We start from the raw sequence: 19,436 nt of genomic DNA, 5'->3' as shown, positions 1-19,436 counted from the left end.
CACTAGTTAGATAGTTTCACCAAAAACATGTGCCGCCGTTTGACTTCCTACAGTACTGTAAACAGCTGTGGAGATGTTTTTGTTAGCTACAGTAGCCTACTAGGCTACCTAGCCGCTAGCACTGTTCTGTTAGTAGTCTTTACCTAGCCGCTAGCGCTGTTCTGTTAGTAGTCTTTATCTAGCCGCTAACGCTGTTTTGTAAGTACCCTACTAGGCTACTGTACAGTGTTGCAGTGAGTTACATTAGTTTGACACCACAGGTAATGATAATTTCACCCAAATCGTTTACTTGTAATATGTCATAATAAATCCTACAACGAAAATGTATTGGAGAAGAATGTTTATTTTAACGATTGAAAACAGATGCATCACGGACCGCTGTAGTATGTGTTGTCCGGGCAAGAGGCTAATGTCATGATGCTAATGCTTCAGTGAAATAGTAGACTATTGTTTCCGAAAGTAGACGTAACTACTTCCTTATATCAGCTTATATTGTACATTACACTTCACAATTGTGTTTCAAATCGCAAAGTAAAAGTATAATGAGTAAATAGTTATCACCCTGGCCTATTTGCTTGTGGCGTTTCTGCTCCTCCCTTGCAGTACAGCAGTTAGCCTAGCTATCTCCCAGAAGTTAACAAGCTGCTAAACTAATGTTCTGCTAGAGGTAGTCACGCGATATTTTGTGACGTTAGTGACGTCAGTAGCGTCAGCGACTGTGGCTAGCACGTTAGCCACTGTTAGCTTCACTTTTGCCACAAAAACTTAATTAAAACCTCAACCGTGCAACGGAACATAAATCCCGATAGAAACAACGCAATCGCGACCAAGACGAACCTTTTGACATCGGCGTTGTCTATGTAGTCCAAATATTGACTGAGCCTTAGGGGCGCGAAAATAAACAATAATAATATATATGTGAAATAACAATGGTTTGTGCTCGCCGTCGGCAAGCACACCCCAATAATCAGTCCAAGAAGGATCATTTGTTTTGCCAGGCATGTGCCCTCGCTAATTACCACAGTCCACGACCTTTCAGATGCTAATCAGTTCCAAGGTTGAGCACTGTGATCATGGCCTGAACCCTCAATGAGGTATATGGGAGAAACCCTCATGGGATTAGAGCTAAAATGAAACCACTACAACACAAACCAAGCAAGACAAACCGCAGAGCTGCGGCACGCCACGGCGACCTTGCTCAACTGTACTTGAGATGAACTAAAAGGATGGTGTTCACAAAGGCTACTACAAAAACCTGTTCCGGTGAACTAGATTCAATTCTCATGTTTGTGCTGTTTACTTGGGTGTGCGTTCGGTTTGGAAACATTGACTATTAGTTGTCTTGATACAACTTAGTACACAACTACCCTGAGTGTGTTTCTGTTTGTGTGTCTAATTATGCGAGAGTATGTGTCTGTCTGTGTGAGTGTGTGAGCGTGCTCGCTTTTGTTTCAGGAGAACTCTTCGGCCTCCACTGTGGGGGCGATCCCGGCCTTGACCGCTCTCCCATTCCCGTTGCAGTCGTCGTGGCGCGACGCCACAGAGATATTCTTCCTGTTGACGGTGGCGTGGTTCTGGACAGCCCCACCACTCCCGGCGTCACCCTCGGCGGGGTCGTACACCACCATGGTGTTGGTGTCCATGCGGGACAGGGTGTACATGCTGCTCTGCCTCGCCGGGTGCAGGCGGGTGGTCTGCAGCTCCAGCTCGTCGTAGCTGGACACCTGGACGAACGGGCACCAGCAGAATGCCCTCTTGAACCCCGCCCGGAACCTGGGGAGAGGGGGGGGGCAGCAGGTGATGAGAAACAGAGAGAGACAGAGAAAGAGAAGCAATAACAGAGAGACAGAAAGAGAGAGGAGAAAAATGGGTGTCAATCCCACTTTTCCGTTAAAGCTGACAGTTGCGTCCACAAAAGTATGTTGGCAGCAGCTTCCCAACTTGCCCCTACTGTGTGTGGACAATGGCATGAGCCTTCATGGGCATTTAAGGGGGACTGATGTATTTTCCCCACAACTTGCCTCAAGTGTCAGAGAGGAGGCAAACACATTGTACGTCCCCCATAAGAGCTGTGCTTACTCTGGACAAAGAGGCACCCTGCACTTCAGTTAATTACCGTGAAACCCTAATTGCCCTATTTGCTATTCACCTTTCATGCACTGCCATACACCAATGCCCAAACCATGCAGGGTGCTTGAAGCTGCCCCATGTCTCTTTCATGTTGTTGTATGGTCATGCTATGTTCAGTTTCGCAGAAACAATGCTCATGGCCATGGAAAAATGTATTCACTCAGAACATTCTGTGTGTGTTTGTGTCGTCACAAGTATCACACATAATTACTGGGTTGTCTAACAATAATAATAATCCACCCAATAATGTCCCACTTGAGAGCATGTTTATGAACTGCATGAATCACAGAATAGATTAAAAGAATCAGCCAGAGTTATTGGACCACTTTGCTAGAGGGGCGCCTTCTAAACTGAGAACACAGCCTTTCATTTTCAAAAGCAAGATGAGGCAACATTCTATTGGTTAGAAGACACCAGGAAAGCTTTTTATCTGTGCACTCAACTATGTTCTGATCTGTGTGTGTGTGTGTGTGTTTAGCCTACCTGCTATTCAGACAGCAGTAGATGATGGGGTTGTACATGGTGGAGCTCATGGCCAGCCACAGCACTGACAGGTACACCTGCTGGATGGACTTCCACCTGTTCAGGTACTTGATGAGGCCCGTCACGATGAAGTAGACGTGGTACGGCAGCCAACAGAGGGCGAAGGTCACCACCACGATGATCATCATCTTCACCACCTACCACAGCACACAAAGGACAACGGGTGAGGGACCAGCAGGGAGAACCCGAGATGTATCTCCAGCAAGTACCTCGAGGATTACAAAATAACAGCACACCAAACTTAATAAGAAAGGTTTTTTTGAAATGTGAAATGGTTGAGCCTTGACAAGCTGTACACCATGGCAAGAAATGATTACTGATGTCACTTTAGGCCAGTCTGTTGCCACATACAACACATTGACCAGTGCATCAGGGGGTCAGCAGGGGGTGAGACCATCTCAACTGGATATCTGGTAGAATAAGCCACCGTGAGGGTGAGTCTGTAAAAATGACACCAAAGAGACGTGTGAGGGCTGGGATACAGGCCTATAAAACCAGCCCAGAACTTTTTCTGAGTACAAGGCAGTAAGGCATTTTACGAGTATGTTTCACTGGAGTAAATGAAGTTAAACTGTGTTTACATGTCACTGCTTCTGGAGTTAACTCTGACTTACTTACAAAACAGCGTCCTGTGATGTCATGTCTACATGTTCTCCAGTTTTGTTTTTGATTATATTTCTGTACTATTATTTTAAACAATATGATATTTTCCTTCATTTTGATATGAATTTGATAGTAACATATAACTAAAACTGACAAACTGGGTAGACGAAAGTCAGATGCTATTTTACCATTCAGTTTCTTCCTGTTAGTTCAAAATGAGTAAAAATATAAGAATGATTAAGGTACTGTTTTATTAGATGCTGCGTGCATCTTTTCTCTCGAGGGAGGAAAGACAAGCTTCAACACCCAGTTGGGAGAGATTAGTATGATGGGTTGAAATATTGATTATGGTTCAGCAGTGTCAATCATTTCAACTGTGACGGATAAGAGTGACCGTCGTGCTGACAGAACCAAAAACGGTAAAGAATCAATAAACTGTCAATATGTGGCTTGCTCAGTTCTAATGGTATTCGAGCAACTTTAAACAGAACTCATCAAGATGTGGCAAAGGCATCTCCCTTGTCAAAGGAACTGACCATTTCTTTATGTAGGCAATGTTGCAACCGAACATACAAGACAATCCCCAGAAACAATATAAAGTATACGAGTATACAGCATGTTATATACAGTATGTGATTATCCAGCATGCTATACAGCAAGCTGTTACCAGCAGACCAAATGACCCCTCCACCCCAAAGGCCATTTCTAAACAGAGACGAAGCCTCATGTCTCTGGGAGGATGATGCCCCACTGCTCATCCGCATCAAACGATGGGGATCATTCTGATTCCACTGCTGTTCTGTGTAGGAAGATCTGCAGGAAACAGGGCCCCCCGTGGTCTCTGAGGTGAAAAGTGGACGCCCCCTTAATAAGTGAACGTCAAGCAGTTGCACTTCTACAATGGTGAGGAAATGAAGGACCAACCTTGGAGACAAATGGAGCAGAGCAGGACTATTTTCGGACAGATTTGCTGCAAAGTAAGTTGTCAATTGGCTTAATTCTTCCAAACAGAAATTATATATATTTTATAAGTACTCGAGAGCATTACAAATATCTTCCTGTTGAATAGTCTACCCCCCCTCCTGACAGAACCCCCTCTACCTTCTCTCCCATTTCCGTCCACTTAAGGAGATCAGGTAAGCATTATAAATATTTCTCTGTTGAATAGTCCACCCCCAAACTCCCCCTCCCCTCCCACATTACCCTCCATCCTATCCACTTGAGATTCAGGTACTTGAAAGCACTATACATGTCTCTGTTAAATAGTCAATAGTCCCCCATTTACCCATCCCCCACTCCCCCATCCCTCTCCCTCATCCACATTGACCTCAGGAGAATCAGCTGGCAGGACGTGCAGTGCTGGCCAAGCAGCTGAACAGGTCAGACCCTTCACTTTTGCTCTCGGCGTTACGGTGCTGAGAAAAGACTTTCCGAACCCCAAGGCCGTCTCAGGGGGTGGGCCCGGCATCTGGGTCTCATCTCCTGTCCAAATTGGACTCTCTTCCAAAAGGCGAAGCTATAACAAAAAACTATAATAATCGTGCTTGAAAGAGAGACTTGAGTCTTGCACAAGCCAAACACAGCATATTCTCCGCCAGGCGTTGCTTGCGCATAGATAAGAATAGAAGTTGAGGTCTGGCATACAAATACATCAGTTGAGCTGAACAGAGTTCCTCTATCATCTGTAAGTCATCTTATCTGGTCTTCTTTCAGATTGCCTGGACTGTTGCTGTCAGAAAATGATGCACCGAGGTGCTGTCAATTGTGTTGACAAAAGATGGGACGTTTTTAATCTCATGGTCATGATGGTTTTGTTAATTCTGGTAACTTTTCAAGTGACAACATGGGACTCCAGACAGTTCCCATATTATTGTTCCCAAAAGACAGTACAGACTATATGTCAGGCCATTTGTCCATGAAATCATCAGAGAGCAAACACAGTAAATATCCTGGAAAAAGCCTCCAAGCCTTTGGTTTTGGTAAGCTACAAACTCAATAGCTCACGCACATGCACACAACAAACAGCTCTAGTTAGTCCATAATTGACTGATGAGGTATTTACTGGAAGTCCACATATGGCAGGTTTCACATTCCACCAATTACAGTCTCCCTTCCTACGTATCTAGGCTGCTGTGCATTCCCCAAGGTGGACAAATACCACAGCGAAATCCCGAGAGCAGCCCAGCCACATCCAGAGCACGGCACAATGATCTTCTTCAGACCAACCACCTTCAGAGTTGACATGGGGACGGCCTCCCACATCCTGTCACACAGGTTATGTAGTGTACAGGTACCAAACACACACACACACACACACATCCATGTACTGTATACAATGGGCAAGGTTAGCAGCTAAATGTCTTTGAGGACAGAGTCTATGGGTGGGCGATCCAGTGAGAAGGATTTGTTTTATTAGTCCATAAAAGCTGACAGGTCTGAGAGAGATACAAGAGAGCTGGAAGAAGAAGGAGAGACTTGACAGTAAATATATATTAGGGGTGTAACGGTACATGTATGCATGCCGAGAATTGGTGATACTCACGTCATGTTGCTAACTGATTCAGTCTCTTTTCAGTCTCTCAGTCTAGTTCTGAAACATGATGCTATTGTATCCCTAACCACCTGGATAACGGTTCTTGTCAAGTGATTGGATTTATGCATGTCAATTAATTAACATGAATATCAAATTCACTGCGTTTCTACTGAAACTAAGTACTCACTTTATATTGTCTTGCTGTTAGTTAGGTAGCCAACATTTCATCCATAAAGAAACTCCTTTCAAATGACCTAATTCAACTACTGTATCGTTTAGCTTCACTTTTACCTCATCAACTTTCCCCATATACTTTTCCGTGCAATATCTCACTGTGGAATGGTAGGAAAAAACAGGAAATTCCCCAATCCCAAACTGACAATTGTGGTTAGAACCGACATGCATGTATTTTACAGTCTAGTTAGTGTTTACAGTCTAGATAGTGCCCATTTTATACAATATGCCGAGAACACAATGCACATTTTTACTGACTTGGAAGCAACAGCAGCTTGAAAGGTTGAGCGCTGCCCCTGGCTACAGGAAATGAGGCGGGCTATGTCCTTCACCAGCACAGACATCTGAGAGATTTTGATGTCACAGGCTGATTCAAATAAAACTTCAACAGTGAGTCATCTACGCTATGCACACCAAACTTCCGACAGTATATTTGTGGGATGGATTTAGATTCAACCATAATGCCAATATATTCAGTATTATATGATGTAGAAGTGGGATCAGGCATGTGGTGTACGCTCTGTGTGCAATGCTCTTTGAGCAATGGAGCACTTTCAGTAACACACCTATTCTGCTATGGTGCTCAAAAGAACGCTTCAAAACCTCCTTCCCGCCATCTGTCTGTCCATCTGATCTGTCTATCTAATCTAGCTCTTCCTGGCTCTGCGGTTACCTGACAGACTGCTAATGGTGTTGACTCATTCCTTCTCTTCATCTTAGCTGTGTATAAAAAAAGAAAACACTTACAAAGGGCAGTACAAAAAGCTGCAGTAGATCAAACATCAGCCTTTATCCACAAGAATGGAAGGTTGGAAGCTAAGTGTTTTTTCATTGGAAAAGTAACGCCTGATTGGAGATACTGTACTTAGGGAATTTAATTAAAATATCAAACACAAAGATACATTGACATTTGTTCATATTACTGTGCTGTATCTGAGAGTAATTCAAAACAAGTCTATACTTTACAAATTTCTGCTACAAATGCCAGCTACAGATGTACAGTTATAACTAGTGCTGTCAAACGATTAAAATATTTAATCGCGATTAATCGCATTAATGTCATAGTTAACTCGCGATTAATCACAATTAATCGCACATTTCTATTTCTATCTATTCTAAATGTCCCTTGATTTCTTTTTGTCCCATTCTTTTTTCAAATTTTAATGCTCTTATCAACATGGAAAAGTGGTTCGGATTGCTTCGTGCAAATATTTTTTGTTATTGAAAACAACATTGCAATCGCCTGGCTTTGACGAGGGGGCGGAGAATTTGCATCATCTGTGTGCTTGGCCATCAAGTGGTATTTCAGACTGGACGTGCTGCAATGATAGCTCATTTTACAACGACAAAACACACAGATCACTTTGGTCTTGTCAATGGAACCATTTGGCAACTTTTTAAAAGTAAACTTTCCATTCAGAATCTTATTGGCATCCATTTCGGCGTCTCGCGCTCGCCATCCACTCAAAACGTAAAGTTAACCTACTACCAGAGAATGTCTCATATCCGTAAACGGGCTCTGCTACTACGCTTTAGCCGGATCGCAAGCCAATAGTGATGTGTCGTTCGTGAACGATTCGTTCATTTTGAACAAATCCTTATAAGGACTCGGGAGTAACGAGTCCTCTCAACGAGTGATTCGTTCATTTCCCGACTCGGTCTTTCTACGAGTCTTTGGATCATTTTTCACGTGACCTGTACAGGCTGTAGCAAGAGGAAACGAACGATTCGTTCCTTTCCCGACTCGGTCTTTCTACGAGTCTTTGGATCATTTTTCACGTGACCTGTACAGGCTGTAGCAAGAGGAAACGAACGATTCGTTTCCCCCCCCCCTGAAATGAACAAATGACTCGAAAAAAGATTCGTTCATTTTACTGAACGAGATTCAAAGAACCGAATCAGTAAAAAGAACCGAACTTCCCATCACTACAAGCCAAACAAGTGTGTGGCGTGCCTGTTGTTTTGTTTCCGGTCTAGCTAGATCCGGTGTGGTGTTGTAGTTTTTCTAACTTCGGTAGTTGTTGCAACAGCATGTGAAAAAAAACTACAAAGTTTGCTAGGCCAAAAAGAGCGTTAATCGCGCGATAAAAAAATGGACGCCGTTAATTTGGGTTTGCGTTAACGCCGTTAATAACGCGTTAAACTGACAGCACTAGTTATAACGTATTGTTATTGTTGTACCCTCAAACTAAATGTGAAACTTTGCATATCTGTGTTGTTCTCTGAAAAAGCATTGAATTGAGCTGGTCATCCCCCAAAAACCAGCGGTTAAAACGAGACAAAATGGCTGAGTTTGCTCAAATGTGTCAGCACACGCAGACCCTGGCACTATAGATCCTCACTCAACACAGTAAATGGCTTCCCTTGTATTGATCCTTGCTATGGAAATAACAGCCAGGGGGCCCTTATCGACCACTAAGTAAAACAAACACATGCATGTCTGCTCTCAAGCCATGCCCTCATGTCACCAGCCCCAGCTCCACCCTTCTCCGACCAGCCCCAGCCTTCTCCGACCAGCCCCACACTCACACCTCCATGTCGTGTTCTCACGATACCATATTTGTACAGACCTGACCACAATGCAGCACACCCACCACCCTGTGTACACAAACAAATGTAAATGCTTTAATGAGACCACGGCATAATGCTGCATTCTCAGTGCAGCACAGGGTGGACATTCTGTACATTGTTGTGCCACATACTGATAGACTACTGTGCAGGATTTTTTTTTGTACATTTGTGCTCTGATTGGCCTTGCGCATCCATACACACTCAAAAGTTGAGCTTTTCATCACTTTTAAGTCCGCAACAAGGAAATCACCCTTTGAAAATGGCCCTTTGGAAATCACAGGTATTGCAATCAAAACTGACCAGATCAAGCACACATACGCAGTGTGGCAACATCAAGTAAAATACCATACAAATTAAACACACTGCCTTTCAAAAAAACAATCATCATCATCGTTGTTACACACATATCCCCATTCCAAAGAGCACCTCAAATAAACTGATTTAGAGTCCAGGAAGTGCTCTTACCCAAACATTTGTTTGATCATTGTCGTTCGTTGAAAAACAGCTGGACAAACAGCTTTTCTTTAGGAGTGCTGCAGGACGACTGTGCACTGTGGGATGTGATGGTCACGCCGGGGAAACTGGGAATATGAAGCTGATTACGTGCTGTGACGGCTCTGCACGTTGGCTCATCTGGAGACGCTCTGTCACTGGGTAATCACACCCAGGCTGTGACAGAGCTCTCTGGTCCAACAGGTTATCACACATGTGGGGATGTTGGCTACCTGCTGGGCTTTCCTCTAAGGATGGAAGAAATCCACAGAGAGCCAATCAATAAACCTTAACAACCTCCAATGGAAGTGGTTTGATAAAGAAAATCAAGCTGTTATCTTTGAAAACACTGTTTAGTTACACGTACCTGCAGTGTTAAAAAGGAAAATAATTTGTCCCTGTCATTTGGGATGAAAGCAGAATTCAAATAGTCTTTTATAGCACTGAAAAACAGCATGCCGACTGAGGAAAAATCCTTTGTAGCCCCCTTTTCTCATCACACAGTAACAAAAGAAAATTGTTAATGTGTTTAAAAGGTCTACTCTAGAGTATTCTCAGAGGGAATTGTAAAAGCTGTCAAGTCGTTTGGTCCTTTTGTTTCAAAGACCCAATGTGAAACCGTGTTTCCTGGTTCCTACTTAACTAATTTGACTGTGCTCTCAGGGACAACAAGAGCTAAAGATATGAGGGAAATTAAAATGGCCAGATTGATGAAACTCCCACGTATAAGAAATTAGTAGGCCAACAGAAAGACATATAGGCCATTTAATATTACTTTGAATTTGTTGAAGGATCCTTGAGAATTGTTCACAACAGTATTCCTCACATGCACTCAATCATCAGTACACCAGCACATCAGCATTAGTAGGTCTCGCTGAAACCCTTCATGTTTTAAATTGCTATGATTGGATGTCAATATGTGTGCTCCATTTCTCAGACACAAACAACCTGTTCACAACTTGTAGGGTATCCATCTTTTCACAATTCTGTCCATATTAATGTATAATTAAACAATTTATTTACACAATAACCTCTTAACATCTTTAAGAGAAGTGCCAGTTGTATCAAACCTTAAAAACGGTGACTTCCTTTCTTAAACAATGCAAGAAGTGTGCTCCACTGCTGTTTATTGCTCCTTTTTTCGTCAACATATTCTCAATCAAATTTTTGCTTTTTAGTTCCTGAGAGATATACATATTAATAACCCGTTAGACATCCATTAAGGATTAGGATTAGGATTAAGGAAAAGAATAATAACAACAACAACATTTGAGCAGAGCAGTGGGAGAAGAACATAATTTTTCATCTGCTGAAAATCTGTCTCTAATGACAATATGAATGTATCTAATTGATGTTGAATCATGCAGCAACTGCCAAGGGTGGTCTTAGGGCATGGCCACTTCATTGGATTTATAATGCATCATTATGCAGTAAATGACTAACTGTTAGTTTCAGGACTACTGGAAGAAGATGAGCCACTGAGAACAAAGTTCCTGAGAATGTAAGAAATGGGGGAGAACATTTACATTTGTTTTCTTGGACAGAAATGAGTATTATAAATATTCAAGACCCCCAACCCACTCAGACCTTACTACAAAGGCCTTTCAGATTGTTGCCATGGTTGTGCCAATATTAGCAGAAATCAAAAGCTGCTTCCCGTCAATCATTATAAGAACCCACATACCCCTACATTTCTCTGTGCTGCTTTTAAGAGTACCCACAACATAACAAAGTTCTATCAGAAACACAAACCATGGCTTCCCATGTCTCATCTACACCCTGGACACAAAAGTTAAAAAATGAGTTGATACCATAGGTGGCAACAGGCGGAGTACTGAAAGTGCCTGTCAGACTTATATTAGCATGTCTTTCAAAACATCATACACTTTTCAGTCATTGATTTTGAGGGAAGCACGAAATGTGCACACTGCACACAATTAAGCCTGCCAGAAACCTCAAATGTCTCTCAAGAACATCCAGGCTGCTATACTTCTAGCTACTTTACACTGGCTCCCTGTTACCTTCAGAATTGACTTTAAGGTCCTTTTCCTCACATACAAAGCTCTACACGGACAAGGACCTAGCTACATTGCTAACTCCCTTATAAACTACACACCAGCTAGAACACTGCGATCATCAAATGCAGGCCTATTAGAGGTCACCAGAAGCAATCATAAGAAGATTGTTGATTTGGCCTTAGTCAAATACGTCCCAAAACTATGGAACAAATTACCCATACATTTTAATTACTTTTATCACTTGTATTATTGTTTTTATTGATTTTATGTAAAGCACCTTGAGCTACAATTCTTGTATGAAATGTGCTACATAAATAAAGTATTACTTACTAATGTGCCGTGATGTCAATCACATACCAGCCGCCCTATAACAAAGCTTGTTTACATTCTGCAGCACAAGTTGGATACTAACAGTGGTGCCTGCAGTTCTGCCTCATATCACCACACTTCAGCTGGCTCTAGCATTGTCACACGTGTGCCTTCAGGATTAAAAATCAGGTCTTCTCGGGTAACCTAGCAATAACACTCTAAAAGATAATACACAGACCAACACACACAACAACATGCATACACATTTTGTCTGCTGAGGGACTGAGTATGCAAGTCCACTTCCAGAGCAGCACAAGTCATCTGTCTGGTACATGGTCATGGATGGGTTTTTCCCAGGGAAAAGCCATTGTAGGGCCAAACATTAATAGATTCTACTTGTCAGAGATTGTCACAGAATGGATTAAACAGAAAACAATGGAGCTCACTGCTGAATCTGTTAGTTGTGAAGATGATAAGAGATAATAATGATAGTCAAGAGACTGTTGCTTCTCGATGGCTTGCTGCCCTCTTCCAACTTGAACACCAAGCCCTGTTACAACCTGCCCACACCAAGCCCTGTTACAACCTGCCCACACCAAGCCCTGTTACAACCTGCCCACACCAAGCCCTGTTACAACCTGCCCACACCAAGCCCTGTTACAACCTGCCCACACCAAGCCCTGTTACAACCTGCCCACACCAAGCCCTGTTACAACCTGCCCACACCAAGCCCTGTCACAACCTGCCCACACCAAGCCCTGTTACAACCCTGCAGGTAGCAGAGAGGACAAGCTGAGGCTGACTCTACTAAAACAAAGCCCCTGTTAGACTCGATCATTATTTTATTTTATGCCTATAATTTCTGCTTGCTTAAATTTTCTTCAAGGACTCTCCCAGATAACCATCCAAGCACACATTCAGGGACCAGACCACTCAGTTTTAATGTAAATTCTAAAAACCATCCAATCATCCAGCATGGTTGGGGTTTTCAGCCTGTTTCTGTGCCCAGCTATCTGTGTTGACATAGGGGAAAAAACTAAATCACGTCTTTTGCCAAAGAGAGTTGAATGACCTAGGCAAATAAAGACAACAAATGATCACTTGACAGCCCTATCTAATACGCAAAAAAAGTTGCAACAACCTCACTGTCCACATCAAATAGATCTGCTCAGTGCCCTGTGCTCTAACAGCATTTTACTGAAAAACATGATGCTCGGAAAATTGGCCGTGGACAATGAAAGTGACACTAAGCCTTTATAGTCTCAGTATCTATATTATCTGTGACAGTAGTGCTCAAGGCCTGGGCTCTCTCCCCTAACAGATTCTGAGCGGGGTCAGCAACACCTAACCTTACGCTACCTGGGACATTATCCCCGGGGGGGAAGGACATTCACAGTCGACTCTCACTCGTTCAAAACCCAGTATGGTTACACCAGGGATATGGAGGGAGGAGAGTCTGTGTACAGACAGGACGTGAAATGTTCTGACCCACTTTTAATTTGCAGCGACTGTCCCTTTTTATGAGTGCAGGACTCATAAAAAAAATCATTTTCGGGCAGGGCAGTGGGGGAAAAAAACATACCGCAACAACATGAAGATCAAGATGCACCAGGAGATTAAAGGGAAAAAGGGAATGAAAGATAAAAACATATGCTCTATAATTGCTGCAACGCATACGAATGCACGCACATCACAGACACCATGTACTGGGATCTACTCTGTCTATTATTAATTCAGGCAGGCTCATTTACTCTGCATGGGAGTATAAGGAGCCTCCCTGTAGTCTGAAGTATTCATTAATGACAAGAGGTTTCAAGCTGCATACTCAATGCCACTGGCAATGGCAGCATTATGGCAGGGGCCCCAAATCATAGCTAATTAAATTGAGTTGAACCACGGCACCACAGACAAAATAACCATGACGACTGTAACAGAACACGCTTCAGAGTTTCCCACCCTACACTTTGCAAAAAAGAACGAACTTTGCAAAGAAGAGCAAACTTCACTGAGGGGAAAAACTTTGCTAAGCAGAGCACACTTCGCTAAGAACAGCACTCTTCGCAAAGAAAAGCAAGCATCGCTGAACAGAGCTCACTTCATACATTTCGCACATAACCACAGCCATGAGACCACAGTGATGGATCCAAATGACACCAAAAACTAACAACTGAGTTATTTTGGTTTGGATCCAAATGGTTATTGCATAGGTTGTCGGTCTCCACGGCAGGCTTCCTGTCAGCATCAGTGCCCAGCCAGGTGTTGTGCTGTCTCCTGGCATTTGGACTGGAGTGGTGGGGAGTCAGCAAACTCCCAGCGCACTTGGGAGTCTACATTAACATTCAGAAAACATTCAAAATACTAATTGTGGCAGAGTGAGGACAAAGAGCAGGCAGGTCTAAGCAAACTAAGCCATGTATTCATGGTCCCTTGTAGAGGGTGGGGCTGGGGCACCAGGTCTATTCAGGTATCACCTCAGATTGGGCTGTCTTTCTGAGCGTTGGCACCATTTGTTTTCTCTGACAGACCTTGACCTTGGTCAGAGTTGTTTGCTCGTGAGATGAAAATATTATTGTGGCCAGAGACAGCTCCCCTGACTATCTCCTGCCACACTGAAACAGAAGGTAGAAGATTTTAAAAACTCCTACTAAAACTCTCCAGAATTACCGGAAACAATTTAAAGTATCCACTCAAATCTATTTCCTTTCTTTCACCACCCCCATTCTGTCTTCTTCTCCATCATGTCTTACAGAAGGACTCTGCTCTCACCTTCCTCTTGGCTCTGAGCTGGCCGTGGTAATTGTCTGAAGAGTTCCCAGGGATCTCTCCTCCCCACAAGGTCACGCCCACGATAGTGTAGGTGATGCCCATCACCACTAGGGGCAGCAGGTACACCAGCACCATCACAATGATGTGGTACCTGCACACAAACAGTTAAACACGGCCATCAACAAAAGCAGTATTTGGTTCAGTATTATCTTACGCCAACTGGAGGAGCTGGGAGGAGAACAGTGTGACATAAATGAAACTGATAAAAATGTAGGCAGGTCAACACAGCATATAAATCTGGTCTGGTATCAAAGACGGATATGAGTAGTGAGGCGAGGGTAGGAGAGTGGATGAAAGGATTAGTAGAGACTTATAGTATGACCGGTGAAACTAAGATCAGAAATAATGGGATAGGTATTGTGTGTGCGTCTGTGTGTTGGTGTGTGTGTCTGCATATGTGTGTGTGTGTGCCCCCTCACATGAAGGAGTCGTCCGCGGGTCGAGGCCAGGCCACGTAGCAGATGGTCCTGCGAGGCATCCTGCGGAGGGTGGAGTAGAAGCAGAGAGGGAAGGCCAGGGCCACAGCCAGAGCCCAGATACTCACGATCACCACCTTGGTGGCAGTGGCCGACAGGCGAGGCTTCAAGGGATGGATGATGGCCATGTACCTGTGCAGGTCAGACATCACAGGGTCCAGATGTCTGAGAATAAGGTTCAGTGGTCTAAGACTTCTTCTTTATGAAGCAAAAATTATTGTTCCCCACTTTCATCTTAAATGAGGACACCTTTTCACATATTTCCAGTAGTCATATAAACTGTTAGGTGGAAAACCTATTTGTAAAATAATTCAATAAAACAAATAGAGACAATTTTTCTCATTACTTAGAGACAATTCGCTCACTCTTCAAAAATCCATCTTAACCCCTAAAAGGGGAAAAGTAGCCAATGTACATCAGGCTGTCATTGTTTCCTTATAATTCGCTTCACAGAAAATTCAAATTTCACATCCTATTCACTGTACTTGGTTATCTTGCTTCATTCATATCAACAAGGGATTTTGAGAAATCCCAGCCTGATTTGAACAATAGAGCCTGCAAATGAGGCAGAGATGGGGAAGGAGATATGCTGAGTATTACCCTGATGAATGAATGCCATCCTCTGGTACATCCCACACTGATGGACTGTCAAGAGTAGAGGGTAAAGGATGCTAATTGAAACGCAGGCATACTTGCATGACTGTCTGAGGGTATTCATCACCTCGTCACCTCAATGATGGGTGTTCCCTAGAAGACATACCCACAGACCTCCCTAACCGCCTCCAGTAATTAATTGTTATTTATGTTGAGTGGCACTCCTCAGTCCAAGATGGGAGACTGGACAGGAATCACTTGTTTAATTCAGAATCAATTATACACCAGCCATCTGCCAGAGCTCTCAGCTTGTTAAGGGTACTGGACTGGCTTTAAAGGTTATTTTGATGTCTCTACTCTGTCTGCATGCATGTACTCAAAATAATGAAATGGCATATGTACATGAAGCGGACACTCAGAAACACAGCCTATGTACATGGGGGAAACCTTCAAACATATTTAGAAACAGTTCGAAATGTACACATACAGAACCAAGTAATTTGCACATTTCCCTCCCATTCTTTTTTGTGATAATTTTTTGGGGGGAATTTAGACTTATCATTATCAAAAGATACACAATATTTACACATTATACAATAAAAAATAAGCTACTTAGGTTTTACACATTAACTGCTAAAGGTGAGGAGAAGGAGAAAAAGGTTTTGTGTGTGTGTAAATCGAATCAATCCAACTATCAAAAATCACCACACCTCAGACAGACAGCTGTCACACACAGCAAGTGTGTACTTGCACACACGTATTGGGGACCTAGTCTGGTTGATATCACACATTATCCGTTTTTGATCCGACAGCCAACAGGAAGTCTCTTCAGCAGCTCCGGTGTAAACAGAGATATAGAGGGGAAGCTGCAGCGAGTATTTGAGGAAGCGTTCGAGGAACAGTTTTGAACCGTAGAACCTCTGCCATTTTCAAAATGTCAACAGAACCGCGCCATATTTTGGCAACAAAGTCTGAGACTCAAGGTCACAATATGTAGGTCAAATCATAGGTATTATTTGTGTCTGGTTTCCAGGGTGATGACATGAAGGGGACACTGTGGTCCCCAAACCAGAACTCGATGGAAGGACATAAGCTGTATAGAAAATTATTTTCTGAGTGGGGGGGACAGGACATCTAGTAGCTCGGAGGAAGCCATCTTGTTTCTCATGGAACTGTGGAAAATCTCCTAAATTCAAGTCACACATCCTTAGCCTGTGTACACCCACTGCAGGCTTTCTACACACACACAGCGTGTGCACTCCTACACACACAAACACTTTCGCTCTCACAAAGATGTGGGATGTGGGTTTCAAAAGTTTAATTGAATGATTGAAACTTTGATCAAGTTTACTGGTCAATATATAAGTCATGGAGGAACATGTTTGAATCACCTCATGACATGATACCGTAGGAGGAGGAAATAGAAAAGTGACACACAGAGTGTGCCAGAGAGTATTCTAATTTTTCCATACACGACTTTCCCCATTTCGTAAAAGACAACACATTCATAAAACAGTGAAGTGATGTGAAACGGATACACAATAACATTACAGCCCACTAGGGCCTCCATCACCAAAATGGATGTGCTCAGGCCTCTCTGGTGTCGCCCCCTGGAGTTGCCATAAATAACTTATCAGAGCCTGAGATTGAACAGCAATGGTGCGGGAGCCAGCCAATTTGTCAAATGGCATTCATTAGTTTTAGCCAAGCTGTCTGGGTTGGGAGTTTGGATCAGTTATTGGCCAGAGGTGTTTTTGGTTTTCCCTGAGCGAGCTACATCAGAGTGTGGAGGTTGAAGAGGGCCTCGGTTGTTTCTGTTTCGAGGGGACATCTTGATTCTTGCTTTTGCTTAGAACATGCACTGCAACTACCCCACCCAACCACCACACACACACAGACACACACACACACACTAACTCCCCCTCTTTTTCAATCCCTTGCTGTTAGTGTAGCCAGCTAATTAAATTGAGTGAATGGGGAAGTGAACATCTGCGAGGCAAATTAGAGGGAAACAATGGCAGCCGGATTCACTGATGTCTTAATAACACGTAAGCGAAAAACATATGTATATTTTATATTTCAAATAAGAGCTGATTAACACACATTAACACACATTATATGCTCAAATATGTGTTTAACCTTTGGAATTTAACAACTGAGAAAAGTTGCACAGGCAAATGTATGACTTCAAATTGATTTCAATTGCATCCCCAATACCTGTCAACGGCGATTGCGGTCATGGAATAGATGCTGGCAAACACGGCAGTTACTGGAAAGAAGTTGTGGAATTTGCAATAAGCTTCTCCGAAGTACCATTCTCCGTGGGAAGCGTAAATAAAGTTGATCAAAGTATTGAAGGCAGCCATGGATGCGTCTGAAAACGCCAAGTTTAAAAGGAAATAATTTGTGACTGTCCGCATTCGTTTGTGGGCAAGAATGATCCAAATTACAATTAAATTCCCGAAGACCGCAACGGTTAGTACGGAGCTGTAGGCTACCGACCACAACGCCACGCGCCAGGGAGGTTGAACAAACTGATTGGTATAGTTCCCCGTGATATTCGATCCGTTGTGAACTGCAGCCATTCTGGTTCCTAGTTTACTTTGTCAAAGATAGTTATGTTTTTAAATTATTATTAATTATTTCCGCGAAAACAGTACCGAGAATGCCACCGCTACAGCCTAACAAGGGTAAGGCAGCACCTTTACCACAGCCCTCTACTCCACGTTTAGAATACAATTTCCTTTTCGATCCAACTAAATTGGTCTGGATGCATGTCTTTCAGACTTCGAATAAAAATACCAAATATTTTTGCGATATGAAGACGTGGGGCAAGTTTCCACTGTTATCCACTGTTATCCCTCTACTCTCCTATTAAATGCAGACAGGCGTGCGGTCCACAGCAACAGCCAATGTACTCTGTGACGCACCAATGGCACAGATAAAGCGAGAATTTGATTGATTTTGGCAGGCTGCCGTTTTTAAACTTAGTGGGGACAAATATAGGTTAGAGCGACAGCATCCCTCTGCTATTTAATCAATCCGTTAGTCATTGCTGTTTTTTTCGAACGGAAAAAACTGTTTGCAACAGAATGTGAACAGGTTGCAGTTCGGTTTGGCACAAAACCAAAAGCAGATGAAAATATTCTGATGTTGATCTAACGTCAACAAACACAATCCCTCACAGTTCATACATTACATTTTAGCATTCTGAGTGTAAGACTCCATAGGTGTAAAATAGCAGAATAGCAAACCCCACCACAGTTTATTTAGGCTAATGAGCTCTTAAGAAGAAGCCATACCCCATCCACATCTTAAGCAATGAGTGTCTCCTTCCAAGAACACACATCAACCCTTTTAAAACTGCATCAGTCTTACTACCTACCCTCTATGTCAAACAGAACTATCTGCAATGTATCTATATTTGCATATCTTTTCTTATCCTGTGGTTCCACAGACCCTTCTTTCAAAATGGATATCCATCAGACAAAGGAGCAATTAAGCCCAGGAAACACCATGGTAGTTTCTGTATTACAAGCTTTGTGTAGGGATGGTTCAGCAATCCATCTTCAGAGTGTACCGATAAGAATGTACACGGCTGAACAAGGCAAGGTTCTCATGGCTCAGAGAACCTTTGTCTGACATTTCATCTGGAAAATTCTTTCAGACTGTCCTTCTACTGTTACAAATGGTTCCATAATCATTGTATAGTGCCTTTAAAGGCAAATTGAGGAACAAAGTGTTTCTCTACAGTTTAACCCTCACTATTAGTGGCATCAACACTGTGTACGGCAAAGGATAAAGGTTTCCGCAATTTACAACTTGATCCATGTCGTGTGAGTAATTATAATAAAAAACTACCGGAGAGCTACTTGAGGGGTCGGGGTTCATGGGCCCTCTGCATCCTCTCATCCCTCAAGCTGATTGAAATGCAGAGCAGGTGGGTGTAATGTGATAGTTTAGCCTTCAGGGATATTGAAATGATGCCAATGCTAGCCATGTTTCATGTATCCATAGGTTGTTTTATAGTCACTGTCTTTATGTGAACGTGTTATGCACATTTAATTTAGTTGCATTCAAAATGTAAGCATAAAAAAAATGAGATGC

The 19,436-nt window shown here is 42.9% G+C and overlaps 1 protein-coding gene across 1 annotated transcript; it reads right to left on the bottom strand.

Moving 5' to 3' along the window:
• Positions 1 to 994: 994 nt before the first annotated feature.
• LOC124484785 (neuromedin-K receptor-like) lies at positions 995 to 18,797 on the bottom strand. Its single transcript, XM_047045879.1, has 5 exons — positions 17,547 to 18,797; positions 14,679 to 14,867; positions 14,200 to 14,350; positions 2,614 to 2,810; positions 995 to 1,773 (listed from the first exon to the last, which is right to left on the bottom strand). The coding sequence occupies exons 1-5, from the start codon at positions 17,912 to 17,914 to the stop codon at positions 1,452 to 1,454; spliced, it is 1,227 nt and encodes a 408-aa protein (XP_046901835.1). The 5' UTR covers positions 17,915 to 18,797; the 3' UTR covers positions 995 to 1,451.
• Between the last annotated feature and the right edge of the window lie 639 nt (positions 18,798 to 19,436).

Source organism: Hypomesus transpacificus, chromosome 22 (genome assembly GCF_021917145.1).
Source record: "Hypomesus transpacificus isolate Combined female chromosome 22, fHypTra1, whole genome shotgun sequence".
Classification (NCBI taxonomy): Eukaryota; Metazoa; Chordata; class Actinopteri; order Osmeriformes; family Osmeridae; genus Hypomesus; species Hypomesus transpacificus.
This window is presented reverse-complemented; position numbering and strand designations above follow the sequence as displayed.